This window comes from Lontra canadensis, unplaced genomic scaffold, assembly GCF_010015895.1.
Source record: "Lontra canadensis isolate GAN:19392208 unplaced genomic scaffold, GSC_riverotter_1.0 scaffold40, whole genome shotgun sequence".
Classification (NCBI taxonomy): domain Eukaryota; kingdom Metazoa; phylum Chordata; class Mammalia; order Carnivora; family Mustelidae; genus Lontra; species Lontra canadensis.
The window spans coordinates 3,893,094-3,917,449 of NW_022631034.1; the positions used below are offsets into that span (position 1 = coordinate 3,893,094).

The 24,356-nt window shown below is 32.2% G+C and overlaps 1 protein-coding gene across 6 annotated transcripts in view; it reads left to right on the forward strand.

Moving 5' to 3' along the window:
• Positions 1–24,356, forward strand: part of LRRC7 (leucine rich repeat containing 7) — a 547,026-nt gene that overhangs the window by 272,003 nt on the left and 250,667 nt on the right. For all 6 annotated transcript variants that reach the window (XM_032870085.1, XM_032870083.1, XM_032870080.1 and 3 more), the window contains exons 5-7: positions 2,211–2,289; positions 13,787–13,876; positions 16,815–16,871. In XM_032870085.1, the coding sequence (XP_032725976.1) occupies positions 2,211–2,289; positions 13,787–13,876; positions 16,815–16,871 (226 nt within the window). The remainder of the gene's footprint in view (positions 1–2,210; positions 2,290–13,786; positions 13,877–16,814; positions 16,872–24,356) is intronic.

Consider the following 24,356-nt stretch of genomic DNA (forward strand, 5'->3'; position numbering starts at 1 on the left):
CACACAGCTGATTAACACATATTTTGTGTATTAAATATATTAATACTGTATTCTTACAACCACATAGGTGAGAGAAAAGAAATGTTAAGAAAGAAAATATATTTACAGTACTGCATGTATCTATTGAAAAAAATCCATGCATAAGTGGACTTTTGCAGTTCAAATCCTTGCTGTTCAAGGGTCAACTGTATTTCTAATAATTACAGATAACATTCATGAAACACTTTGTGCCAATTACTTAATCTGCTTTATCTCTCTGTTCTCATCACAACTCTCTTTGAAACCATTTGTATAATCACCAACTTTCAAAGTAGGAAACTAAGACATTCAACATTTAAATGACTTGCATTAGATTACCAAGCCAGTAAGTGTGAAGTTGGGATTCTACCCTAATTCAATAGAATCTTCTTTGAAAAACTTTAAGTTGGAACCGCAAACAACTAATAAAAGTTTTTAAACAAGTAATTTAGTAGTATTTTCACCACAACAGGGAATTCCATTTTCAGTAGAAGATAAAGAATTACAGTGTTTTTCTTAAAATCATTTTTAAATTTTCTTCTATTTTCATGTCTTGGTTTACACATCATTTAAAGAAAATTCATCCCAAGGAAAGCACCTGTAGAGATAAGGCACCAGGTTCTCCAGTATGCAATGAGCACAAATTGGTGACCAAACAGCAAAAGCTAAAGGGTAAATGAAGTCTTATTCCCCTCTTAGTTGCTGATATCTAAAGTAAATATAAATACTCAAGGAAAATGTTGAGGACATCTCAAGGATTGAATTATTGACTTCTTTGCCATTTTGTTAAAGTCGAGTTAATGAGGGCATCTCTAGGTATTATGGTCTTTCTAAAAAAGAAAAGTGGCTTTCCCATTCAATTGGTACATAATGCAACTTTTACACATCCTGCAGTTCTTATTAAGAAGCTGAAATACTTCAGCAATAACTTTAGGACAGCATAGCTTCTGATGAAATTTCATGTAGGGAGAAAAAGCATGAGAAACATCCCCATGTAATCTTTTATATCTGTCATTTGCAGTGGGTAAGTGACCCGCCTTGGTTTGACTATCCTCCTGCTGCTTTACTGCACTTCAAGGTTTTGTGGACATGGTTGTCTAGGTCAATGGGAGGGTTTTCTTTCTTGTGTATCTATCATTAAAACATTCCACAAAAACCTACTGCAAAATGTTCCTTATCTTTTTGTCAAATATGAAGCAGTGAATAGGACTAGTACTTTATGGAAATTTTTTACACCCTTAATAATCATTTCGAAAATTTAGAGCACGTAGTACTGCAGGCATATAAGAATAGCTTCATATTTCTGCCTTCTTTTCTTTTATAGGGCCTACTGTATTTGATTCACCTATATCAATTGGAATATCCTTTTATTTTTTATTTCTTTTATTTTTTTATTTCTTTTTTATTTCTTTTTTTATTTCTCTTATTTCTTTTATTTCTCTGACCCTCACATTTATGGGCTAGGTTTGTGGCTTGCTGATTTTCAGTTTTGTAGAAAGACCTATGTTTTTCTATCACATAGCCTACAGCACAACTTTGACAGCAGATGAGCAGTTCTCCAAGGGCGCTGAGCCAGGCTGGTTATCTCAGACACTCCAGAGAGGACCCAAGGATGAGCTGCTCACCTCTTCACTTTTCAGGCACACTCTGTGCAGCCAACAAGGAAGACTTGCGTAAAATTTGTTAGAGACCCGCAGTAATTTGGGAATCTAGGTTTTGTGATATATCCTTAGATATTTTTCACACATATGTGTTCAATCTTCCTATCTTATAAAATAAAAGAAAAAATTTATCTTCCGTTTTCTTTATATCTGATAGCCCCTTCCCCTAGTAGCAGCACTTACTGACCAAATACTTATTTTTATTGCTTTAAATTTGTGGAGAGCCAAGATCCATCTCATGCCTAATATATAATTGTCTTCAATTTTATATCCAATTTCTTATTACTGTGATAAAATACTATTTAAATTAAAATTTATTTTAAAGTGTATATTTAAAGTGTATATATTACGTAACACTAATATATTATTACATTATTATGCTTATGTAAATGATTATCCTAAAGGTGTATTGATATTATATCTATACTGTGTTCATAGCTTTGATTAATTGTTCTTAATATTAGAACTATAGCTTAAAGAATTTTTGCTGGGACATTTTCACGTGCTTTTTTTTTTTTCTTTACATTTTAGGTGTACAAGAATTTCCAGAAAACATTAAGTGTTGTAAGTGTTTAACAATTATTGAAGCCAGTGTCAATCCCATTTCTAAGTGAGTATGAGTGTTTATATTTTACTTGTATTTATGTTTCCATTGGATAATAATGTACACAGATAAAGGAACTTCACCTAATAAATGAATTTTAAATGGTTCATTTAAAATTCAATTTAATAGAATGATGAGGAAAATAATCAAAATAGTTTAACAAAAGATGATTAAAAGCACTGCTGAATAGTGATGAAGGCCTAATTGGCACAGAATTTCATTGCTTTGAAGTAAACTATGTCATCATTCTTTGGCTCTCAGGCAATATTCCATGAAAGAGCACTGAAAGAAACTGTTATTAGTTATGATCACGGTGGAAAATTAACATCAAGGATCTAATGAAAGTTCAAGAGAGTACAAGAGTTTGAGATATTGATGAGTGCATGAAAATAGCTGATCATAATTCTAGCTGAAAAATGAATTATGACTAGAAAAAGAGACTATTTGTGTTCAGGGAAGAGCAAAAAGACAGTTCTATGAGGATAACAGAATGGTGACTTGGATGGTAAAGATACTATGATCAGAAATGGGGCATTTGTGGCTTACGATCTGTTAGTAGAGAAATGGGATGGGAAGATGAGACCCAACATGTATCAATCAATGTTGGTAAATTATGGTTATGTCATAGGCATAGTGCGCGCTGTGCAATCAAATAGGTCAAGAAAAAACAGAGTGAATGGCAAAGTCATGAATTTGAAAGTTAAATTCACTTAACAATAGCAGTGAACATAAAACCTGGAAGGACAGCAGCAATATCTAGGAAAGGCTGAAACAAATCAGTGGTATTGGGATGCAGATAATGAGTCTCAGTAAGACTGACATTATAATTATACAAAAACTGACAGTAGGATTTGAGAAAAAACTTAGGTCATCGGTTTATATTAAATTGGGGAGACTGGGAGAAACTGAAGCCCACTGGAAAGGCATCTAATGAGTAGTGTCTTAGAAGAACAAAGGAAGTTTATCAAAGGGAGTTTGAAGGGGAATTTTTTCATCAATATAGTTGAGAAGAGGGAGTAATGAGGATGGTTTCTTTAAGGGTCATGAGAAGAGGCTGTAGATGAGACTAGGAACAGATTATAAGAGGAGATAAAAGTTTAGATGGAGATCTTTATGGTGAATTGTTTGTAAAATAACTTATGGCCTTTGGTAGAAAGTGTGGAATATCAAGAAATAAAATGTGTTTGAAAGGGAACAAATTTTCTACCTCAAAAGTAGATTATTGAAGAGAAAAAAAATTGTGAAAAGAATTTTCCAAAACTCTTAATCTAGAATGGAGTGCTCTCAACAAATAGACATCGCTAGCTTTTCACATAAAGACCACAGCTATATGCTTGACTTAAGTCATAGTCCAGGTCAGATAATGAATTGTTTTTCAAAACTATAGTTTTATTGGCTGTATCTCTGAATTCCTTCCATACATTTGGTTTTTTAAAAGATGAATATGACTTGTTTCATTAAAAAATTTCTGACACTAAAAGGATTAAGTAGTTTGGGAATTCATAAAAAATTACACAAAAGTCAATTTAAGTTGTATACTAATTTTAAAGGTTTTTTAAGATATAATTCATATATAGTAAAATTTACCTTTTACCTATATGGCTTAGTGAATTTTGATAAATGTATACAGTTGTGCACCACAACTATAATAAGATAGAGACTATTTCCATCTCCCCGAAAAGTTCCCTCAGCTCAATCATCCATTTCTCTGATTTCTATGATTTTGTCTTTTCCAAATGTCATATAAATAATATCATACTGTTGTGTCTGACTTCTTTTACTTAACACAATGATTTTGAGATTTATCCACATTGGTTCAAGAAGTGGTATTACGTTCCTTTTTATTGCTAGGTAATATTCCATTGTATGGAAATACCATAAGTTATTTATCTATTCATCAATTGATAGACATTTAGGATGTTTGTGTCAGCATATGTTTTCTATTGGGTAAACCCCTAGGAGTGGTATACTGGGTAGTACGGTGTGTATATGTCTAACCTTATAAGAAATTTCCAAACCCTATTCAAAAACAGCTGTCCCATTGTCTTTCCCATCAGCAATTTATTAGAGTTTCTGTTGTTCCTCATCTTTGTCAGAATTTGGTACTATCAGGGGACTTGGGTGGTTCAGTTGGTTCAGGGTCTGCCTTCGACTCAGGTTGTGATCCCGGGGTCCTGAGATTGAGCCCCAATTCTGGTTCCCTGTTCATTGGGAAGTCTACTTCTTCTACTCCCTCTGTTGTTCCCCTTGCTTGTGCTCTCTGTCAAATGAATAAATAAAATCTTAAAAAAGAAAAAAAGAATTTGGTGCTATCAGGTTTCTGTTGTTTTTGTTGTTGTTGTTGTTTTCTATTTTTACCCACACTAGCAGCTGTTGTACCTCACTGTGGCATTTCACTGTGGTTTTAATTTACATCTTTAATATCCAGGTAACATGTTTTCATTTTCATGTATTTATTTACAATTTTTATTGTTTCTTCAGTAAAAGTTCAAGTCTCGTTTTCATTTTTTTTTAATTTATTTATTTATTTTAGAGAGTGTGTACACCCAGAGGGAGGGGCAAAAGAAGAGGGAGGGTCTCAAGCAGACTCCATGCTCAACAAGGAGCCTGACACAGGGCTCATCTCATGCCTCCAAGATCACGACCTGAAAGGGAACAAGACTCAGATGCCTAACCAGCTGCACCACCCAGGTGCCCGCATCTCTTGTTCATTTTTATTATTTTATCTTATTATTATTGAATTATAAGAGTTTTAGGGGTGCCTGGGTGGCTCAGTTGGTTAAGCCTCTGCCCTTCAGCTCAGATCATGATCCCAGGGTCCTGGGATCCAGTGAATTGAGCCCCCAACTGGACTCCCTGATCAGTGGGGGAATCTGCTTCTCCCTTCCCCTCTTCCCTCCTCCCTGTTTGTGTTCTGTCTCTCACAAATAAATAAATAATCTTAAAAAAAATTCTTTATATATTCTGGCTAAATGTCCTTTATTTGTATGCAAATAATTACTCCTATTCTCTGACTTATCTTCTCATTTTTAAAACAGTAACTTCCAAAAGGAAGATTTTAATTCTGATGAAGAGCTATTCATAAATTATTATATTGGTTTATGCTTCTTCTTCCTGTATAAGTGATCTTTGCTATCATAGTCTTAAAGATTTTTCTCTATGCTTTCCTCTGGAACTTAGGTTTTACACTTAGGTCTATGATCTATTTAAAGCTAATTTTTAGAGGTGCCTTGGTGGCTCAGTCTGTTGAGCATCAGGTTCTTGATTTCGGCTCAGGTAATGATCTCAGGGTGGTGGGATCAAGCCCTGCATCAGGCTCAGTCCTCAGCCCAGAGTAAACTGGTTCTTCTCTTCTCCGCCTCTCCCCCGGCGTGTTTGCTAGCTTGTTTATTTGCATATGGTTATCCATTTATTCCACTACCTTTTGTTGAAAAAATTATCCTTTCTTCATAAAATGACCCGAGGACTGTTGTTGTTGTTTCTTTTTTAAAGATTTATTTGTTTATTTGACAGACAGAGATCACAAGTAGGCAGAGAAGCAGGCAGAGAGAGAAGGGGAAGCAGGCTCCCTGCCAAGCAGAGAGCCCCATGTGGGGCTTGATCCTAGGACCCTGGGATCATGACCTGAGCTGAAGGCAGAGGCTTTAACCCACCGAGCCACCCAGGCACCCCACCGAGTACTGTTTTTTGTTAATCAATTGATCACATGTGTTTGGATCCATTACTTAATTGCCCATTTTGTACATTAATCAATATGCCTGTTCTTATATCAGTTCCATACTGTCTACTATTACTATATTACTATAGCTTTATGGTAATTCATACAATTAAGGAGTGTGAGTCCTTGCACTTTATTCTTCTTTATCAAAATTACCTGGGCTATCCATACCTTTTGCTTTTTCATATAAATTTTTTAATCAGCTTTCTAATATCTACAAAAATAACAAATCCTTCTGGAATTTTAGTAGAAATTATATTGAATCTATAAATCAATTTGAGCAGAATTAACATCTCAAAAATATTGAATAGTCCTATTCCTGAGAATAGTATATCTCTATAGTTACTTGGATATTTTAAAATTTCTTTTATCAGGGTGTCTGCGTGGCTCTGTAGGTTAGGCATCTGCCTTCAGCTTGGGTCGTGATCCTGGGGTCCTGGGTTTGAGCCTCAGGTCAGGCTCTCTGTTCCAGCTCTCTGCTTGGTGGGGAGCCTGCTTCTTCCTCTTTCTCTGCCTACTGCTCTGCTTACTTATGCTCTCTCTCTGTCAACTAAATAAGTAGAAATCTTTAAAAAAATAATAATAATAAAAATTTAAAAATAAAATTTCTTTTATCAATGCCTTGTAGATTTCAACATATGAATCTTCTATATGATTCAAATTATTCCAAATATTTCATGTTTTTTGTTTTATTGTTAGTATATAGAAATATAACCAGTTTTTCTTTATAGACCCTACATTCTGCAATCTCACTAAATTCACTAATTTTAGTAGATTTTTTTTAGATTTGGGGTGATTTCCTATGTAGACTATCATGTCACCTGTGAATGTCGACAGGTTTGGGGTGTTGGTTTTTTTTTTTCATCATTTCAATCTGTGTGTCTTTTATTTATTTCCTTTTCTTTCTTTATTGTCTTGGACAGGACCTCCTGTACAATGCTGAATAGAAGAGGTTAAAAGAGACATTGCCTTTTTCCCAACTTAGGGAGAAAGCACTGAGACTTTCACCATTATGTATGATTGTTACTTGTTGTTTTTTCAGTCATGCCTTTATCAGGTTGGGGAAATTTTCAATAATCCATTCCTCATCTCCTTTTGAGCTCTCCCCAGCAGGTTACTCTAAGTTTAGGTTTTTACTTTCAATCTTTACAAGGAAATCTAAGCTTTCTCTGTGAGGTCCTTCAACAATTGTTGAGTCTCTTGACCACCAGCTGGTTTCCACACCAGTCCACATTGTTAGGAACTTCTTACAGCAGAATCCCAGGTCCAGATACCATAATCTGTGTTAGTTTTCTAATGCTATGTAAGAAATTACCTTTAGTTTAGTGGCTCAGCAGCACATTATTATCCCTCAGTTTCTGTGGGTTAGGAATCTGGGCATGTTATAACATGATTTCCTGCCTCTTAGTTTCACCAAGCTGCAATCAAGGTATCAGTCAAGCTGTATTCTCATCTGGAAGCTCAATGGAAAAAGAATGTACTTTCAATTTCACTCAGGTTATTGGCAGAATTCATTTAGTTGCTATTATACAGTTGAGAGCCCAGCTCTTTGGTGGCTCTCAGCTCAAGGCCACACTTGGATCCTAGAGGTTGGTACAGTTCCCAGCCATGCTGACTTCTCCATAAACAGTTCACTAGTGGCAGCTTGCTTCTTTAATGTCAGCAGCTGAGTAGAGTTAATATTCTAGTAAGATAGTATTGTGTAATATAGTTATGAGAGTGACATCTCATATTTTCCATACTCCATTGATTAGAAGCAAATCACAAGTCTTATCACACTTAAAGGAAAAGCATACAAGGTCATGAACATCAGGAAGTGAGGGTCATGGAGGCCACCTTGGAATCTATCCACCATGTCTTCGATATCTAGTTTGCTGAGACTTTTATTATCAATTTGACATATTGAATTTTGTCAAAGCTCTTTTTTTTCCCCAAACATCTATTGACATGATGATATGCTGTTTGTTTTTTTTTCTTTTTCAGTGTAATGATATGGTGAATTACACTGAATGTTTTTTTAATGTTAATCCAAATTTGTATTCCAGGAATAAACACTACCTGATCAAGAAGTATTACTTTTTAAAATAAATTAATGGCTATTATTTTTTAATAAATTAATTAATGATATGCTAATATTTTGTAAAGGATTTTCCTGTCTATATTCATGAAACATATTAGTCTGAAATTTCTTTTCTTGTAATTTCTTTGCCTGGTTTTGGTAATAAAATAAAACTAGTCTCATAAAAATAGTTGGGAGACATTCTCTTCTATTTTCTATAAGAGTTTGTATAGAATTGGAATTATTTCCTTCTTAAGTATGGGTAGAATTTGCCAGTGCAGCCCTCAAGCCTGGACTTCTCTTGAAGGGAAAGTTTTTAAATCCATTTCCATAATAACAGAAGGGTTATTCGAATTAACTTTTTTCTTGAGTGATCTTTGATAGCTGTGATTTTCAAGAATTTGTACACTTACATAAGTTTTCAAATGTTCTGGCATCAAATTTTTTTATAGTGTTCTTTTATCAACCCTTTAACATCTGTGGGTTCTCTAATGGTGCTCTCTCTTTCATTCCTAGCATCCACAATTTGTGTCTTCTTTCTTTTTTTTTGCTTGATCAGTCTGACTAGAGATTTGTCAATTTAATTGCTCTTTTCAAAAAACCATATTTGTGTTTCATTGTTTTTTTTTTTTTGCTTTTCTCTTCATTTTCTTTGACTTAAGAAGTCTACAAAGTAGTAAGTCATGAAGACCCTGGAATATAATAGATATAGTGCTGAGTATTATCCTCTTAGCTTTAGTTTTAGATGTGAACTTTATAGTATAGTCTGAATGCCTTAACTAAGTCATTAGTGAAAATTATCATAATAAAATTGAAAACAACTACTTAATGAGAAAAGCATGAACCAGCATTTACTGAGAGCCTATTGTGTCTCAGACTTTGAGATGCATTATCTCATTTTCATCTTTAGGACAACCTCATAAAGTAGGTAAACATTATCTACATACCCTTTTACAGATAGAAACACATGAAGATAGCATTTAAATTCCTGAGATCCTTTCACCAATTCTGAAAAAAACATTTGATTTTGGTTTAAATCAAAAGATACATTTTGAAAATATGACACATTTTAATGCATAATAATAATGACATTGCTAATAAATTATGGCACATCCACTGGATGGATACAAAGATTATACATAGGGTAACCATATGTCTCCGTTTGCTCAAGTCATCCCAGTTTATACCTCTTGATGTGACATGATTAATAATAGCTCATTTTTAATTCTCAAAAATGTCCTAGTTTGAATGATAGATAATGTAGTCACTCTGATTATACAGCAAAATTGAAAGATAATTACAATGTAAAGGGAGAAAACATGATACAATTTTGCAGTGATGTTAAAACATTTAATTGGAAACCAGATTTAAAATACATGAAATGGTAATGAGAGTTGTGTTAAGAAAGTAGAATTATGAGCAATATTTTTCTTTTCTCTTTTTATTCCAAATATTCTATAATATTATTAATTTTATAATTTATACATTTAAAATATGTAGAGTTTGTAATTAATATGGTAGAAATAATCATTTAATCGCTAAAGAAACTCCGGAAGTGGATAATAGTATCATCATTTTACAAATAAGGAAATTGAGTCTTGCAAAGATTTATAAAGGTCACAGAGATAACTATTGAAAGAACTATAATTCAAACCCAGGTCTTCTAACATCAATGCCCCTATGCTCAACCACTAAAATATATGGGTGTCTGTTGTATTATACTTTCTTTGTGTAGTTTGAATATACCATTTGAATTTAAGTGATTAATAAAATGAATGTGTTTCTTTAGTGGTGAGAGAATTATTTGCCAATATACATAAAGAACTTCTTTGAATTCTTTATTAGATCAGTCAAATGTGGAAAGTAATCAGTTACTTTTCCTTTTTTTTAAGATTTTATTTATTTATTTGACAGAGAGAGAATGAGAGAGCACAAGAGGGGGAACAGTAGAGGGAGAGGGAGAAATAGGTTCCCCACTGAGCAGGGAGTGTGGTGATGTAGGGCTCATTCCCAGGACCCTGGGATCACGACTGACTGGTGCCCAAGGCAGATGCCCAACCATCTGAGCCACCCAGGAGCCGTACCAGTTACTTTTGGATAGTAAAATCATTTCCTTATTGAGAACTCCCTAACTTAGTGTAAAATATTGGATTTCACTGGAGAACTTGGAGGAGGATAACCCGTAATTGTCATCTTCATCAAGTTTATCTAGCTTACTAGATATTTAGATAGCTACTAGATAGTTTGATAGTTAGATAGCTTACTAGTATCTTCCTCACCACTCCTTGTAAACTCCTCTGGAAATGGTAATATTGATAAGTGGGGCCATTTTCTCTATTAGAAGCTACAAAATTGTACCATAAAGATAAAAATAAATGAAATTATTTTCTTTTGCATACTTACTGAATTTATTTTTCAAATAATATGTTTTAAACTATAGTGCTAGCTCATTGAGGACATTCTTAAAACTCATTGTCTTCAAACAATTTATAATTTATCCCTGGAATAGAAAATACCTAACACTTTTATAAAGCAATTGGTTTCAGTGTTTGGTATACGCAGTTTGGTATAAAGTAATTGGCTAAAATTTTGCTAAATCTGTGAGTAGAATTCTGTAGAGAAAGTGAGAAAGAAGATACTAATTTTGAATGTAAGTACAGAATAACTATTCAATAAATTCCTGTTGAAGTGAATTGAAATAAAAATATACATAGTATTAAATAAAATATACTGTATAAATAAGTATTTTAATTCTACATCTTTTTTTTAAATAAGAAAGGTTTGATATAAAATGTCAATACATCTTTGTTTATTACCAGACTGAAAAAACAATCTTACTTTGTATTCTGGTTTTTCATATAACTTATTTTTAGCAGTCCAGTTTTACAATTGGAACCTGTACAGTGTGGCCAATTCTAAAATCCTTAAAGTGTTCTATACAAGAAACCAGATTTCCTTGTAGCATAAGAAAAAGCCTTTGTCTGAGAAGCAGCAATAAACAAATATATTTTTTATCAAAGAAGTAGTATAATATAATTCCATTTACTGTACATACATATGCAGAATAGTAGACTAAGGGAAGCTGGACTGGTTCAAACTGTCCTTAAAACTAGGAAATTGGCATTTTAAAGCATTTTTATGTATTAATAGCTACCACATTTAAGTAAATTATTAGATCAAAGGTTTTAGCATTCTTGTCATTTTACATGTATTAGTCTTCTTTTTATTTTTTTTTCCTTTAGTCTTCTTTTTAAAAAATTCATAAATGATACCTTCTTTCCAATGAGTATAAGAACCATAAGGACATTATGGTAAGATAGTAATTAAATGTATATTGAAATCTGTTGGACATCTGGATCATTATCATAAAAACTGTTATATTCTGAGGATATGAACTAATATATTTCAACAAAGGATAACTTAGAGAAAAACAACAATCTCTTATAGATTTTTTTTTTTAATCCTGTAGGATAAAATTCAAACCTTGGAGTTAAGCTTTTAGTACCCTCTAAACCCTGTCCCCTAAACCCTGTCCCCTACTGATACTCTCAAATCTTAATGCCCAACACTGTTGTACAGAAAGTATTTTTCTCTAGAACTCATCTTCTCTTACTCTCTTAAGGTGAATTCTCACCTCTACATTATTCCTCTGCCTTCTTTCTCTTTTTCTATTTTCATGAATCCTACCTCTGTTTAAAGGAAATTTGTGGAAGCAACTTCTATGAAGCCATAAAAAACAATCTAACTTCAAAATACAAACTGGAACAAGATATTTGCAACAAAAATAATCAATAGAAGAGTACCCTAACAGTGTGTAAAGAATTCGTACAAAGTAAGGTAAAAATATTAATTGCGTTTAGTTTGGATTCCTCAGAAGTGGGTGTTTAGAAAGAATCTAAGCACTAGATTTAGGATATGGTCTCAAGAAATCCTTGTCAAGGGTGTGTTATCCGACTATTTACTAGTATGGACAACTGGACCGTAAGCTCTCTGGGGAACTCTGGGAAACCGTATAAAACATGTATCAAAGTGGTGGCACACATAATGGGTGAATGAGCTAAAGTAGTTATAGTCTTGTTAGTCATTAGTTGAGGGCTGTTCCTGAGGGACATTAATTTCTTATGATGAGGGATATAATTTAAGTAATCTTTATATACCAGGACATATGTTAAAAAATATTTACAGAAACAACATTTATAATAAAATAAAAACAGCTGTAATGTTCATTAAAAGGAGAATAATAAATTGTGGTATAGTCATACAGTGGAATACTATGATAAGCAATCATTGACATCAAAATGGGTGAATTTCACATTAATACTAACTTTTAAAAGTTTCAGGAAAATATTCATTGTGTGACTTGATTTATATAATATTTAAAAACATGCAAAAACCACACTTTCCTTTAGGGATTGAAGTAGGTGAAGTATAGTAAAACTAAAAAACAGAATAATTAACATCATTCAGGAATTTGAGGAACAAATAGGATGAGGTAGTTAGGGAAGGGCATTCAGAGGTTCTTTCACGGTACTGCTTGTGAGATACACATGTACTCTTTTAGATATATAACTTTTCATAACAGAAGATTGGGCATAGGAAGAGAAACTCACAGTATCGCAGAAGGAGGAGGAGGGGAAATAGGAAAAATGTGTACCAGAAGCCAAGACAGAGAGAACATTGGTGACAACTGTTGCTAGGCAGTGCTGGATACAAAATGAAATGGAGTTAATGGAATTGGGACTTAAGAGGTCATTGGAGGCTTTGGTGAGTGCAGTTTCAGTAATAGAGTTGGGATAGATGCCAGAAAACAATGGCTTGAGGAGTAATAAAGAGCAGTGAGTATAGGCAAGTCTTTAAATAATTTTGTCAGTAAACTCAAGGAGGGAGGTAGGCTGTAATTTGAGATGAAGACAAATTTGAACATTATTTAGGGGTATTTTGTAAAAGAACATTGTAGTGTCTAGACCATTGATAAAGGCATTTAAAAATGTTTAAATTATAGGTAAATTTAAATATTCTAATAAGTCTCTAGGAAAATTGAGTTAAATCTTTTTGGTGAAAAATATTTAAATATTTCAAATAATTATTTCATCCAGCTGGTAAATTTTTGCAAAGGATATTTCTTTCAACTCTTTTAATGACTCATAGGGTTCTGTGTAGTCAGAGTTTCCATGTTCTCGGTCATTTTTGTGAAAAACTAATTGAACAAATTTGAATTGCAGTGTACATGCATTATCACTTAGGGGGTCAGAATACTTATCCCTTCCTCTTGGGCAGTTTTAGTCATCATTACAAAAAGTATAGACACATGTTAATGATTTCATGAAAGAGTACGTAGATATCCTTGCCTGACCATAAATATGAATTTTCTGTTGAGAAAGAATATTAAATTTAAAATTATAAAACATGGCATACAACTTGAAATTTCTATAAAAAATATCTCACTGGTGTGCATAAGGTTAGGGCAACAGTAGGAGATGATGTCGCTGTGACATAAATCTCCACCTAGGAGAACAGTGTGGAGGTGGGTGAATGCCATTTATTTTAATAACAGGCAAAATTTTCAAGCTGTAACAACATGCTCAATAAATTCTTCCATTACTATGATACCAAAGGAGAATTGAAAAATGTATTACACTTCTATTTTCTCTCCTTAGAGATAAATATTTTTGTTCTGTTTCTATGGCAACATCGATGCAGTGACTAAACCTTTAACTCCTTTCTAGACTCCCCGATGGCTTCACGCAGCTTCTAAATCTGACCCAGCTCTACCTGAATGACGCCTTTCTTGAATTTCTTCCAGCTAATTTTGGAAGGTAAGAATACAAAATTTAAATGGTGAAATTTTATTTTACTTTAGATGAGTAGTTACCCGCGCCAGTAGTTGAGGCTTCAAAGGTAACAATTATGATTAAAGAGTCATTATTATTCATTAAGTGAGATGATGTTACTTAATGAAACATTTTCCAAAATGAAGTAAAATTTGGTTTTTACATGTCACTAATAATCAAATGAATTCCAGGTGAATTGAAGAATTAAATATACAAAAAATAACGTCAGAGATAATCTGGAAAAAATGCACATGAATATTTCTGGCTCTTGGGTTGGGAAATGCCTCTATAGTTTAGAAACAAAGGAAATTACAATAAGTGGGTAGATAGACTTGACTACATAAATACATTTAAAATAAAATAATATCAGAAAATATTTTAAAATTAAGGTAAAACAATAAACTGGGAAAACATTTCCACTATATATGGAAGCAAATTATATCCTTAAGATAGAAAGAACTCTTACAAATGAGTAAGACAAGGTTCTCATTAGAAAAGAAGTGAGTAAATGACATCCACAAGGAATTCATGATTAAATGTACAAACTGGTAGTGAATACATGAAGTGTTTATCCTCACAAACAATAAAAATAATATGAATTAAAATGATAAAGAGCTTTATGTTCTATCATATTACAAAAATTCTTTATACAGTACAAGGAAAAAAGGTAGTCTCACACAGCTGATGGAATTTCAGAATGTTATGACTTTCATGCATAACAGTATGTTTTAAAAGATTTGAAAATATTTACAACTATTGCCTTTGTAATTTATTTCTAGAAATGTATGATATCCTTATCAGATACTACGCTAAGATTTATAAACAAGGATATTTGTCATTATTTATAATATGAAAAAAAGTGGAAACACAAGTCTGTCCAGGAGATTAGTTGAGTATATTATGGTACCTCCATGATAATAGTATGTCAATTTATAATCCGGTTTAGGGAAATATTTTTTTAATTCCAATGTTATGTTTAGGAGCATATTTTAATAAAATATATAAATTATATTTCACCAATTTGAATATAATATATGAGTGAGATAAAAGACTGGTTCCTTGTTATTTTCATCTTCAAATTTTTCAATATTTTCCAGGTATTTTACAATGAACTATTTTTTATATTTAAAAGATACATCTTAAAAATTAAGACATTTTACATTTATATTGGGTATCTGTTGGTGTTAAGAAGAGGAGCTCAGTAAAATAATTAAGTCTCTTAACATGTAGCAGCCTCATTTTATATGCAGAGAGTATATCAACATTTCCCAAGTTCCATTACTTTGCAGATCATGATATCATACCACATAGGAACACCATATAGTTAGACGGTTTTTACAATTCACAGATCTTCAAAAGAGCATTTGCCGAGTTTCTAAATGAATTGGCACTTCAACATCTGTTCATATAAACTGTCATTTTTTTCTGGTACTGACTGTAACAATACAAAATCTTTTGAATTATCAAATCGGAGAATATTTATCACCCTAGACCATACTTCTTTGTCTTAAATTTTTCTCAGTTCTCTTTTAGTGTCCTAATGTCAAGGAAGATATTTGGCCAAACAGAAAACATAGTACCAAAACCACTTGGAATTAGAATTTAATTTTGTGTAAATTGTCTACCAAGATATGCTCTACTTTAGTCTACTAAAGTCTACTTTAAGACTTAAGTCTACTTTAAAGACTAAAGTTTACTTTAGTCTACCATGCCCTATTATAGTCTAAAACGATTTTTAACCTTCAGCTGGAGAATTATTAAATTTCCTTCCAAAATGTGAGATTTGGTGCCCCTAAAAGCCAAAGTAAGTCACAAAATAACTTCATACTAGTACAGATATTGAGAAGAGTTGAGACATACTGATGTTTAAGAAACCTATTTTACTAGCAATATACCCATGCTCTGAATAACTGAATCATTTTATTTAATATAGAAATTAAAAGTTTTAAAATTAAAATTAAATTAGAAACTTGGTCAAAGTCAAAACACAAAGAAAAAAGGAAGAGACCTAGATGAATATCTAAAAGCCAAGTAAATGTGGGAGAAATAGTTCAAATACTGAAATATTCCCCAAACACCAAGAATTCAGAGAATCCAATTAATATTTGTTCTTTTTTTAAAGATTTTTTTTATTTATTTGAGAGAGAAAGAGATAGTAAGAGAGAACAGAAGCGGGGGAGAGGGAGAAGCAGCCCCCCTGAGCAGGGAGCCAAATGCGGGGCTCTATCCCAGTACCCTGGGATCAGGACGTGAGCTGAAGGCAGACACTTAACCAACTGAGCCACCCAGGCACCCCTAACAGTTGTTCTAACGTCGCCTCAACGGAGTACATTTTAAAGCTCAGTTATAGACATTTTAACAATAGTGTGTCTCACACTGTAGAACTTAACAGGTAGGTAAGTGTGAGACGTAGGAACCTAAATAGGAGGGTTTGATTAATGCACCAGAGTCACAGTGATAGAATATGACAGTCTGGATTTCACCCAGTTTCATCTGACCACAAAGCTCAAGCTTTTAACTAGTGTGCTGTATTATTTGCTTTACAAGTTCACTTAGAGTCTCTTGAGGGAGAGTATTGCCATATTCCAGTGAACACAGGACCTAGTATTAAGTAGATATTAAAGAATCTGTTACCTACAATTAAACAACAGTGTATATATTTTTATAAAACATGAAATTTAGATCATTTGGACCCAATGATCTCTTTGCATGATCTTTATTTTTAGTAAACCGGTATTTGTCATTGTCCAATGTTGATGCAACTCTACTTATAATCGATCTGTATAATTCTTTAAAGTCTGTAACCATGATATGTAAAGTTCAGACATAGTTGTTTGGATAATGCAATGATAACTGACTTTCTTGTAGGAATATTGTTTTATACAGAAATATTAAGGAGCAATTTTTTTATTCACATTTACAGACTTGTCAAATTGCGCATCTTGGAGTTAAGAGAAAATCATTTGAAAACTCTACCAAAGTAAGTGACTGTGTATTTTGTAAATTTCGAATTGTGACTTTAAGTAGTAGGAAAAAAAGGACTATTTTTATTTTGGCTATTTTTATTTGGCTTATTTTTATTTTTATTTGGCTTAGCCATTTTGATTGAGTTAGTCTTTCTACAGTTTTTTCCTAGAGCCTGAAAAGCACAGTACACTATAAGATTAATATTAAGTAAGAATATATTGTGCTTTATAAAACTGTGTAATTACAAGTCAATGCGGGCAGAATCCGTTTAAGGTTCTTCTCATAGCGGAACATGCACACCAGGAAGTTACTGCGTTGAAACTTATGAAACTGACATTTTTATAGCTGAAAACAATCAGCAGTTTCAAAAGGTTCAATCTAATCATTTGCTAATTCTTCAAGTTGATTTACGGACTGTGATAGCTTTCAATTTTTAAATCAAGAATATGAAAAAACATTTCATAAAAGTGATTAAAATTTTTCTAAAGATCCAAAATGGTTTGTCAGAAATTTTATACATTCTTTCAAACTGTCCCTTTTTACTAGTCTATTTAAAATTTGGTTTATATAAAAGCACAGGATATTTTTATGGGAAAAGTAATCCTCCAAATTGTATGCAATGTTTAGTTTAACAAAATACTTTGTTTCATCCTGCCTTGCCTTATTCATGTCTAATAATAGAATTTTGTCTTGTACAGAAAAAAACATTTTTGAAAGTCAAAAATTATTTAAAATGGGGAAACTTTTTTACCCAAAAAAATCAAAAGGACTTGTATATGTTACAGTTAAATTATTGAAAGTACTATACTGCTATTATTACCCTCCTACAGTATTGCAGAAAGTGATGTACAGTGATTAATTTTTCAACATATAAGCAGGACTTTGAGACCTTTCTACTGCAGGACCAAAACTCGGTTTTTTTAATTCTTTCCCTAAGCTAACTAGACTGAATTTCATTGATTTTTTTAACCAAAATATCAATACAAACCTTAAAATACATTCATATATGATATTATATATGAAAATTCTGTCAATGCAATATTAAAGTTTCAATAATGATATGATTTCATTTTTAAAATATATAGATAAAACATCTATTAATTCCCCCATAAGTGGAAGACAAAGAGAGAACATGAAAAGGAGGAGATGTCTCCAAACCTGGACACCCTGCACTTTTGAGTAGCTTTTCTCTAAGCCAAACCATTATACAATATAGGTCTAATGGAGGGCACCTCTCCCAGGTTGGGGGCATAAACAATGATGGGAATATGGTTGAGAGGATTACTTGTTTGGCAGTAATCTTCTGCAAATGCAGCTAGTTGCTAACATTGCCATCCATAATGCTTTAAATGTCTACATTTAAAATAAAATGGATATATGGCTAAGTAGAAACCAAATCACAGACAGTAAAAGAACAGTTGTCCCCTTCATCTAAATGTATACGTGTAGATCAAAGAGAAAATATGAGTATGTGGAGGAAAATCCTTTCCCGTCTGCTTTCAAATAATAGTTTTGATGTAAGTATAAAATAAATCTGACACAGATTGTCGGGTTTTTAAATATATATATATTTCTAAATGGAAATTTTAAGTGCAAATTAAAATCTGACCATATATTGATAATAAGCACTTAATATGAGGTAGTTGTGTTAACAGTTCATAGTAATGAGTAATGATGCTCATAGTTGGTGCAAGGGCATTCTGTAGGATTTTAAATTGTGGCACACTATCAAACAGAGTAAAAATACTAGACTACTAACTATTATATAGTTAATATAATAATATAGTTAATATAATATATATTGTTATATAATATATGGTTATATATTATATATAATATATAGTTATATACTATAATATATATAGTTAATATAATATAGCAATTATATTAACTATGTCTGGCATTAAAAAACATTGTAGAGATGTGTAGAAATGACACTGGGTCTCCTTGGCAGACTGTTATGCGTGCATAAGTTGTATAGTTATTTTAGTTTTGCATTTAAAAAATCATTTTCAAAGTTATATCTGATCTAGTATGCTATTTTTTAACTTATAGACAATAATCTAAATAACCAAGGCCATGAATAAAATACAGAGAATATATTTTAGCTTTGCTGTCTATAAAATGAGAATTGCATAAAGTTTTGTCTTGAATAAAAATAAACTTTTCAATATATTAAATATAACACCTTCTAATCACCAATCTAAACCTGTAACTAAGAGAAATGTGAGAGCTTTCTGCTATCCTTTATTTTTTTACTTCCAAAGAAAATAAAGGAAAAATGTCATTTTAGGAACAACAATTTTAGTTTTGTAATGATTACTCCAACAAGAGATAGCTCATGCTTTCCTTAGAGATACAAACAAGATGCTAAGTCTTTATATTGCATCCTCAGTGATTTTCTCTTCTTTTCATTTTGTCTTAAAAGTCAATCAGTGCAAAATGTGAAAATGTGTAAGAATTATAAAATAACCTACATTAAAATGTGTATCCTTTAAATAAACTAATATTTTGACATAACAACATATTTTGATATATGCAGATTCTAGGACAAATTCTTTTTGTTACTACATACAAGTTACTATTATAAACTGTTTCTTTATGATCATTCTTCTAGGTATATGAATGAGTGAGAAAATTAAATTTCTCAGATACACATTTGCCTAAAAATCCCTGAAACAGTAGATCTTGCTTATGTGTAATAATTGAGGATATTGAATATCTGAAAAATACAAATAAACAAAAAGAAAACTTCTAGATTTCACGGTATAATTGTCCTCATAGCAGAATTATCTCCCAAATTACATTTTTTGAGGGGAAGCAAAAAAATGAGTTTTTCCCATTTGGGAGTTTTTACACAACCTATTTGTCTATCTAGAACTCTCTCACCAAAAATTTTTGCATGGCTAGACTTATGATTTATATCTTTCTTCAGATCTTACCTCTTCAGAGTACATCGCATATTTTTGTCCCTTCTTAGCCTTTATGCCATTCCACTATTCCTTTTGATTTCGTTCATATTATTTATGGTTCTCTGAATTGTTTTGACTCTTTGTTTACTTAGAGATGATCTCCTCAGGAGAACATAAGTTCTGTTACGAAGACTTTTTTTTCTCTGTTTTGCTACTGCTGGATTTCCAGTGCCTAAATCAGTATCTGATAAATAGTTAATAATAAATAAATAAGAATGCCAATATATTGACTCACAATTAGAAATATCTGTTATGTGACCTGGACATTTTGTGTCACTTGATTACTTTTCTCCATTGAAAATTATAAGAAATATCTAATATTTTAATCAGATGAGTCTATCAATAGCTGATAGCTGAGCTTAGGTCTTTAAATCTACACGTAACAAACACACACGCATACACATGCACACACACATGCTCCCACTGGTGATTTTAAGTTACACATAATAGCTAAGGCACATCAAGGGAGGAAAATAATTTCAAATTAAGGAAATTAATATTTATAACAACTAAAGAAACTCCAAAAGTAGTGTAACTTATTTCTTTGCTTTTGCTATTAAAATGTTATACATTTAGTCAAGAAACATAATATTCGTAAAGATAAAAATGAAAGGATAGAACAATATATTTAAATGAAATTCAGGAGGTGCCTGGGTAGCTCCGTCAGTTAGACATCCAACTCTCGGTTTTGGCTCAGGTCATGATCTCAGGGTGTGAGATTGAGTCCTGCATGGGATTCCATCTCAGCACAGAATCTGCTAGAGAGTCTCTCTCTCTCTCCATCTCCTTCTACCCCTCCCTACCATGCAATCTCCCTCTCTCTCTCTATAAATAAATAAATCTTAAAAAAAATGAAATGAAATGAAATTTAGGAATTATTTAGGAAATAATCTAACAGCATATACATAGTGATAATGGTAAGTTTTATTCTTAAACAAAAATGCCCCGTATTTGTGAGAATGCCTTAAGGACCCACATACAACATACATACAACTATTCATAAATGTCATTGAAATATATACCTTATCTGAAATTCTCTAAGACAAAAAATCCCTTGAGTTATAAATCTAAATTAAAACCAGAGCTACATTAAAGCATTATTAAATGAGAAACATTAGATTAGGAAAGTCAAGAAAAGACTAAGGGGTTATTTCAAACTGAGGAGACATTGTAACTAAAAGCAGTAATTCTGAATTGTTTCTTTTGCTATTAAAAAAATTATTGGGCCAATCAGTCCACTTGCATGGAATCCAAGGATTAGATGATAGCCAAGTAGCAATGCAAATTTCCTAATTTGGATAGTTGTGTTTTGATTTGGTTGGAGAATGTTCTTGTCTATAGGAAACAAACACTGAAATATTTGGAAATGATGGGGTACCAGGATTGCAATTTATTCTCAAGTAGTTCAGAAAAACTTTTGGTATGATACTTTGGAACTTGAAATTTTATGATTGTTTTAACATAAAACTTTATTTTAAAAAGCTGTTTTAAGATAGAAACCTTTTCAAATAAAAAGAAACACTATTGCCTTGGAGAAAATGATCAGCGTCATTCTTGAACTACATGTATATATTGAGGACAAGGGGAGAGTTTTATTTATGTACTAAAATGACTTTATAAAAATGAACATTTTAGGGATAAATCTTCTCCATATACAGTATTTTCCAACCTGAATGGTAATAAATACTCTATAATTATCAGTCAAATTTGTATTCGTTTGCAAATATATGTTTTCAGTTGTCATGTATGTTCATTTTTCTTTTTAATTTAGATTATAGGCAGATTAGAAAAATATAATGTACTTGTCACATTTTCTCTTTTAAAAGGTCTCTTCCTTTGTTATCTATTTTACTGCCAGTTATCACTGTCAGAATAATGAAGAAAAAGTCATAAAATAATATGCTTTCCGACTGGACAGGTGTGACTAAATCATTTTCTATTTTCATTTCAGTATCCTTTTAATGAATTATCTCAATTGGCATTACTGTACAAGTTGTTTCAATGAAATACATCAATAGGTTCCTTAGCGCTATTGTAACAAAAAATTCCATTGTCAGGCACAGCTTACAGAATAGCTTTTTGATGTTTCTATTAACTCTATTTTTGTGACTATAATACATAACTGAATAAAATGTATTTTTATCATTATATTACCTTATGCTATTAGGAAAGTGTATCAATTTATAAGGCATGCTGTTTTGTTAAACACATGGTACCATCCCATTCCAGGTGATCTTTATCAAAAGTGACATTATGACAAGCTAACGAACCAAGGGTAACCACATTAGTGACCTCTGGCTTTAGAGAGTTGCATTTAGAACAAGGTATTTTCTTTATCCTTCTCCCCTGTTCTTGTATTTTAAAATAAAATGAAATGAGTAATAATTACGACATTCTATACTTAGAAGCATTCTATAAATTATGACTCATTATAGCAATGCAATTATGAGAGTCCCTTCTAAAATATCAAGCACACTTTCCAAGATTTACCAAAGGAAAGGCTGTGAGCTCTCTGTCTTCTGAACTAATCTGTACTTCTATTTAGCCTTATACTCTTGATATAAATTTAAGATTTAGAATATTATGGTTAGCTAAGGTTATGTCAAGTCCAGTCCAGAGCTAGGGAGAGGGCACAAAGGGCAAATAAATCCATGGAACCAAATCATTTTTTTGTGTTTCAGAGTATTTCCATTAACAGCCACTCCAATCCTTAATGAGTAACTTTACCAAAAGATGAAAACTGCCTGGTATAATAGTGAGGTTGAAAGTGGTATGGCTTCAGTTTCATAAGAGCTTGAGGCTTAGTCTCTCACAGAACAATTTGCCTATATGTGGTTCTATTTCACCTGAGAAGAGCCATATGTACTGCAATAGGTATATATAGTCAGACAAACCTGGGTTTCTGTTCAAGCCCTTGCTGCTTGTTGTTTATGGATTATCTAACTTCTAAGAACTTCAGTGTCATCATTTTTAAAGAATACTCAGTGGTCATTACCTCCATTAAACTGGAAAATATGTTTTGGGTAACAGTTGATGAAATGAGTCTTGTGATCATTTAATACTAGAGACATATTTAAACAAAAGTAGCTATATCATGGCACTTAGAAAACTTCAGTGTATTTTAAAAATACACAAATTGTATACTTTTTATTTTGTGTCATAACAATCTCTTTATTAGAAAGGGAATGGTGTTTTTTTTTTATTTACTTTAAAACAAATTCTTAAAAATTACGTGGGATGCTAATATGTCTTTCTTATTTTTCAAGCAGTACTATAATGGATCTCATATAAATGATTTAATAAAGATATAAATATATAAATATATATAAAAATATATAAATATATAAGTAAATAAAGTATATATACTTTAATAAAGTATATAAAAACTTTAAATATTTAGTTATTAATTCTTAAAGATTTTTTCTTTTTAAGATTTCTAAAATTTTAAAAGTGGGTAAATTGAACTCAAATGGTAAAATACACAAGAAAAAAATTAACAAAAACTCTCAAAAAGCACCATGAGGAACAAATCCACTATTTATGACTTCCTGTACTTATAAATCCATATTTGCAAATTCAAGCCATTTAATATGGATGATTGCTTCTTGCTTTATGGATAAATGTAGTGTCTTTCCTAAAGATATGTTCTGAACATCATAGGCCAAGTATTGATCGTGGTTTCAGAATCTTGGGCCAAAAAAATACACAAAGATGCAAAAGACCTAGCTAACAGATCTATCCTTATGGTCTCAGATATTACCTCTGTGGTGGTGAATTGTAAATATTTACATGAATTCCAACTCCACATTCTAATAGCCGGATCTCAGGTGGAATTTTCACCAATATCAAAACCCAAATTATCTTTATCTTTCTCTTCCACCCATCACTTGATAGCAGAGCCAAACCAAACCAACCAAAAGAAAACAGAAATCCCAGGTTTTTAATTAGATGCTGCCTAATAACAATACCATCCACCTAATTACAGAAATTAGAAAATTCAGTCCTTTTTTTCCTGTTTTACTGTCCCCAGATCCACTGGCCATCAACTTATTTCATCACAAGAACTCTCTCCTTCGTTCTGTCACTGCCTAACTTGAGGTCCTTAGTATTACTTGCCTTAGCCTCCAATAACTCCTTCTTCCTCTTATCTCCCCCACTGGAATTCATCTCCTGTTGTTAGTGCTTCCTTACTAAAACACACCATGATACATGTCAGTTTAAAAGCTCACATGATTGCTCACAGGTCACAGAAGACAAATATGTCAAGACTTTTCTTGGTTTGGAGTCAACATTTCTAATGTCGTTAACTCTCAACATTACCATCCCACGGTATCTCTCTGCTACATCCAGTATACAATGCACCTTTGTATTTCCAAACATTTCTTGGAATCTTCCCCTTTTCTGTCTGAAAAATTCCAAATCAAATCATCCCTAATTTTCCCATTACTTTCACCATGAAATTAGCCATAGATTCTGCATTTCTGCTTAGAAAATCTGCTAGAGATTTTCCAAGGCAAAGTTTTCAC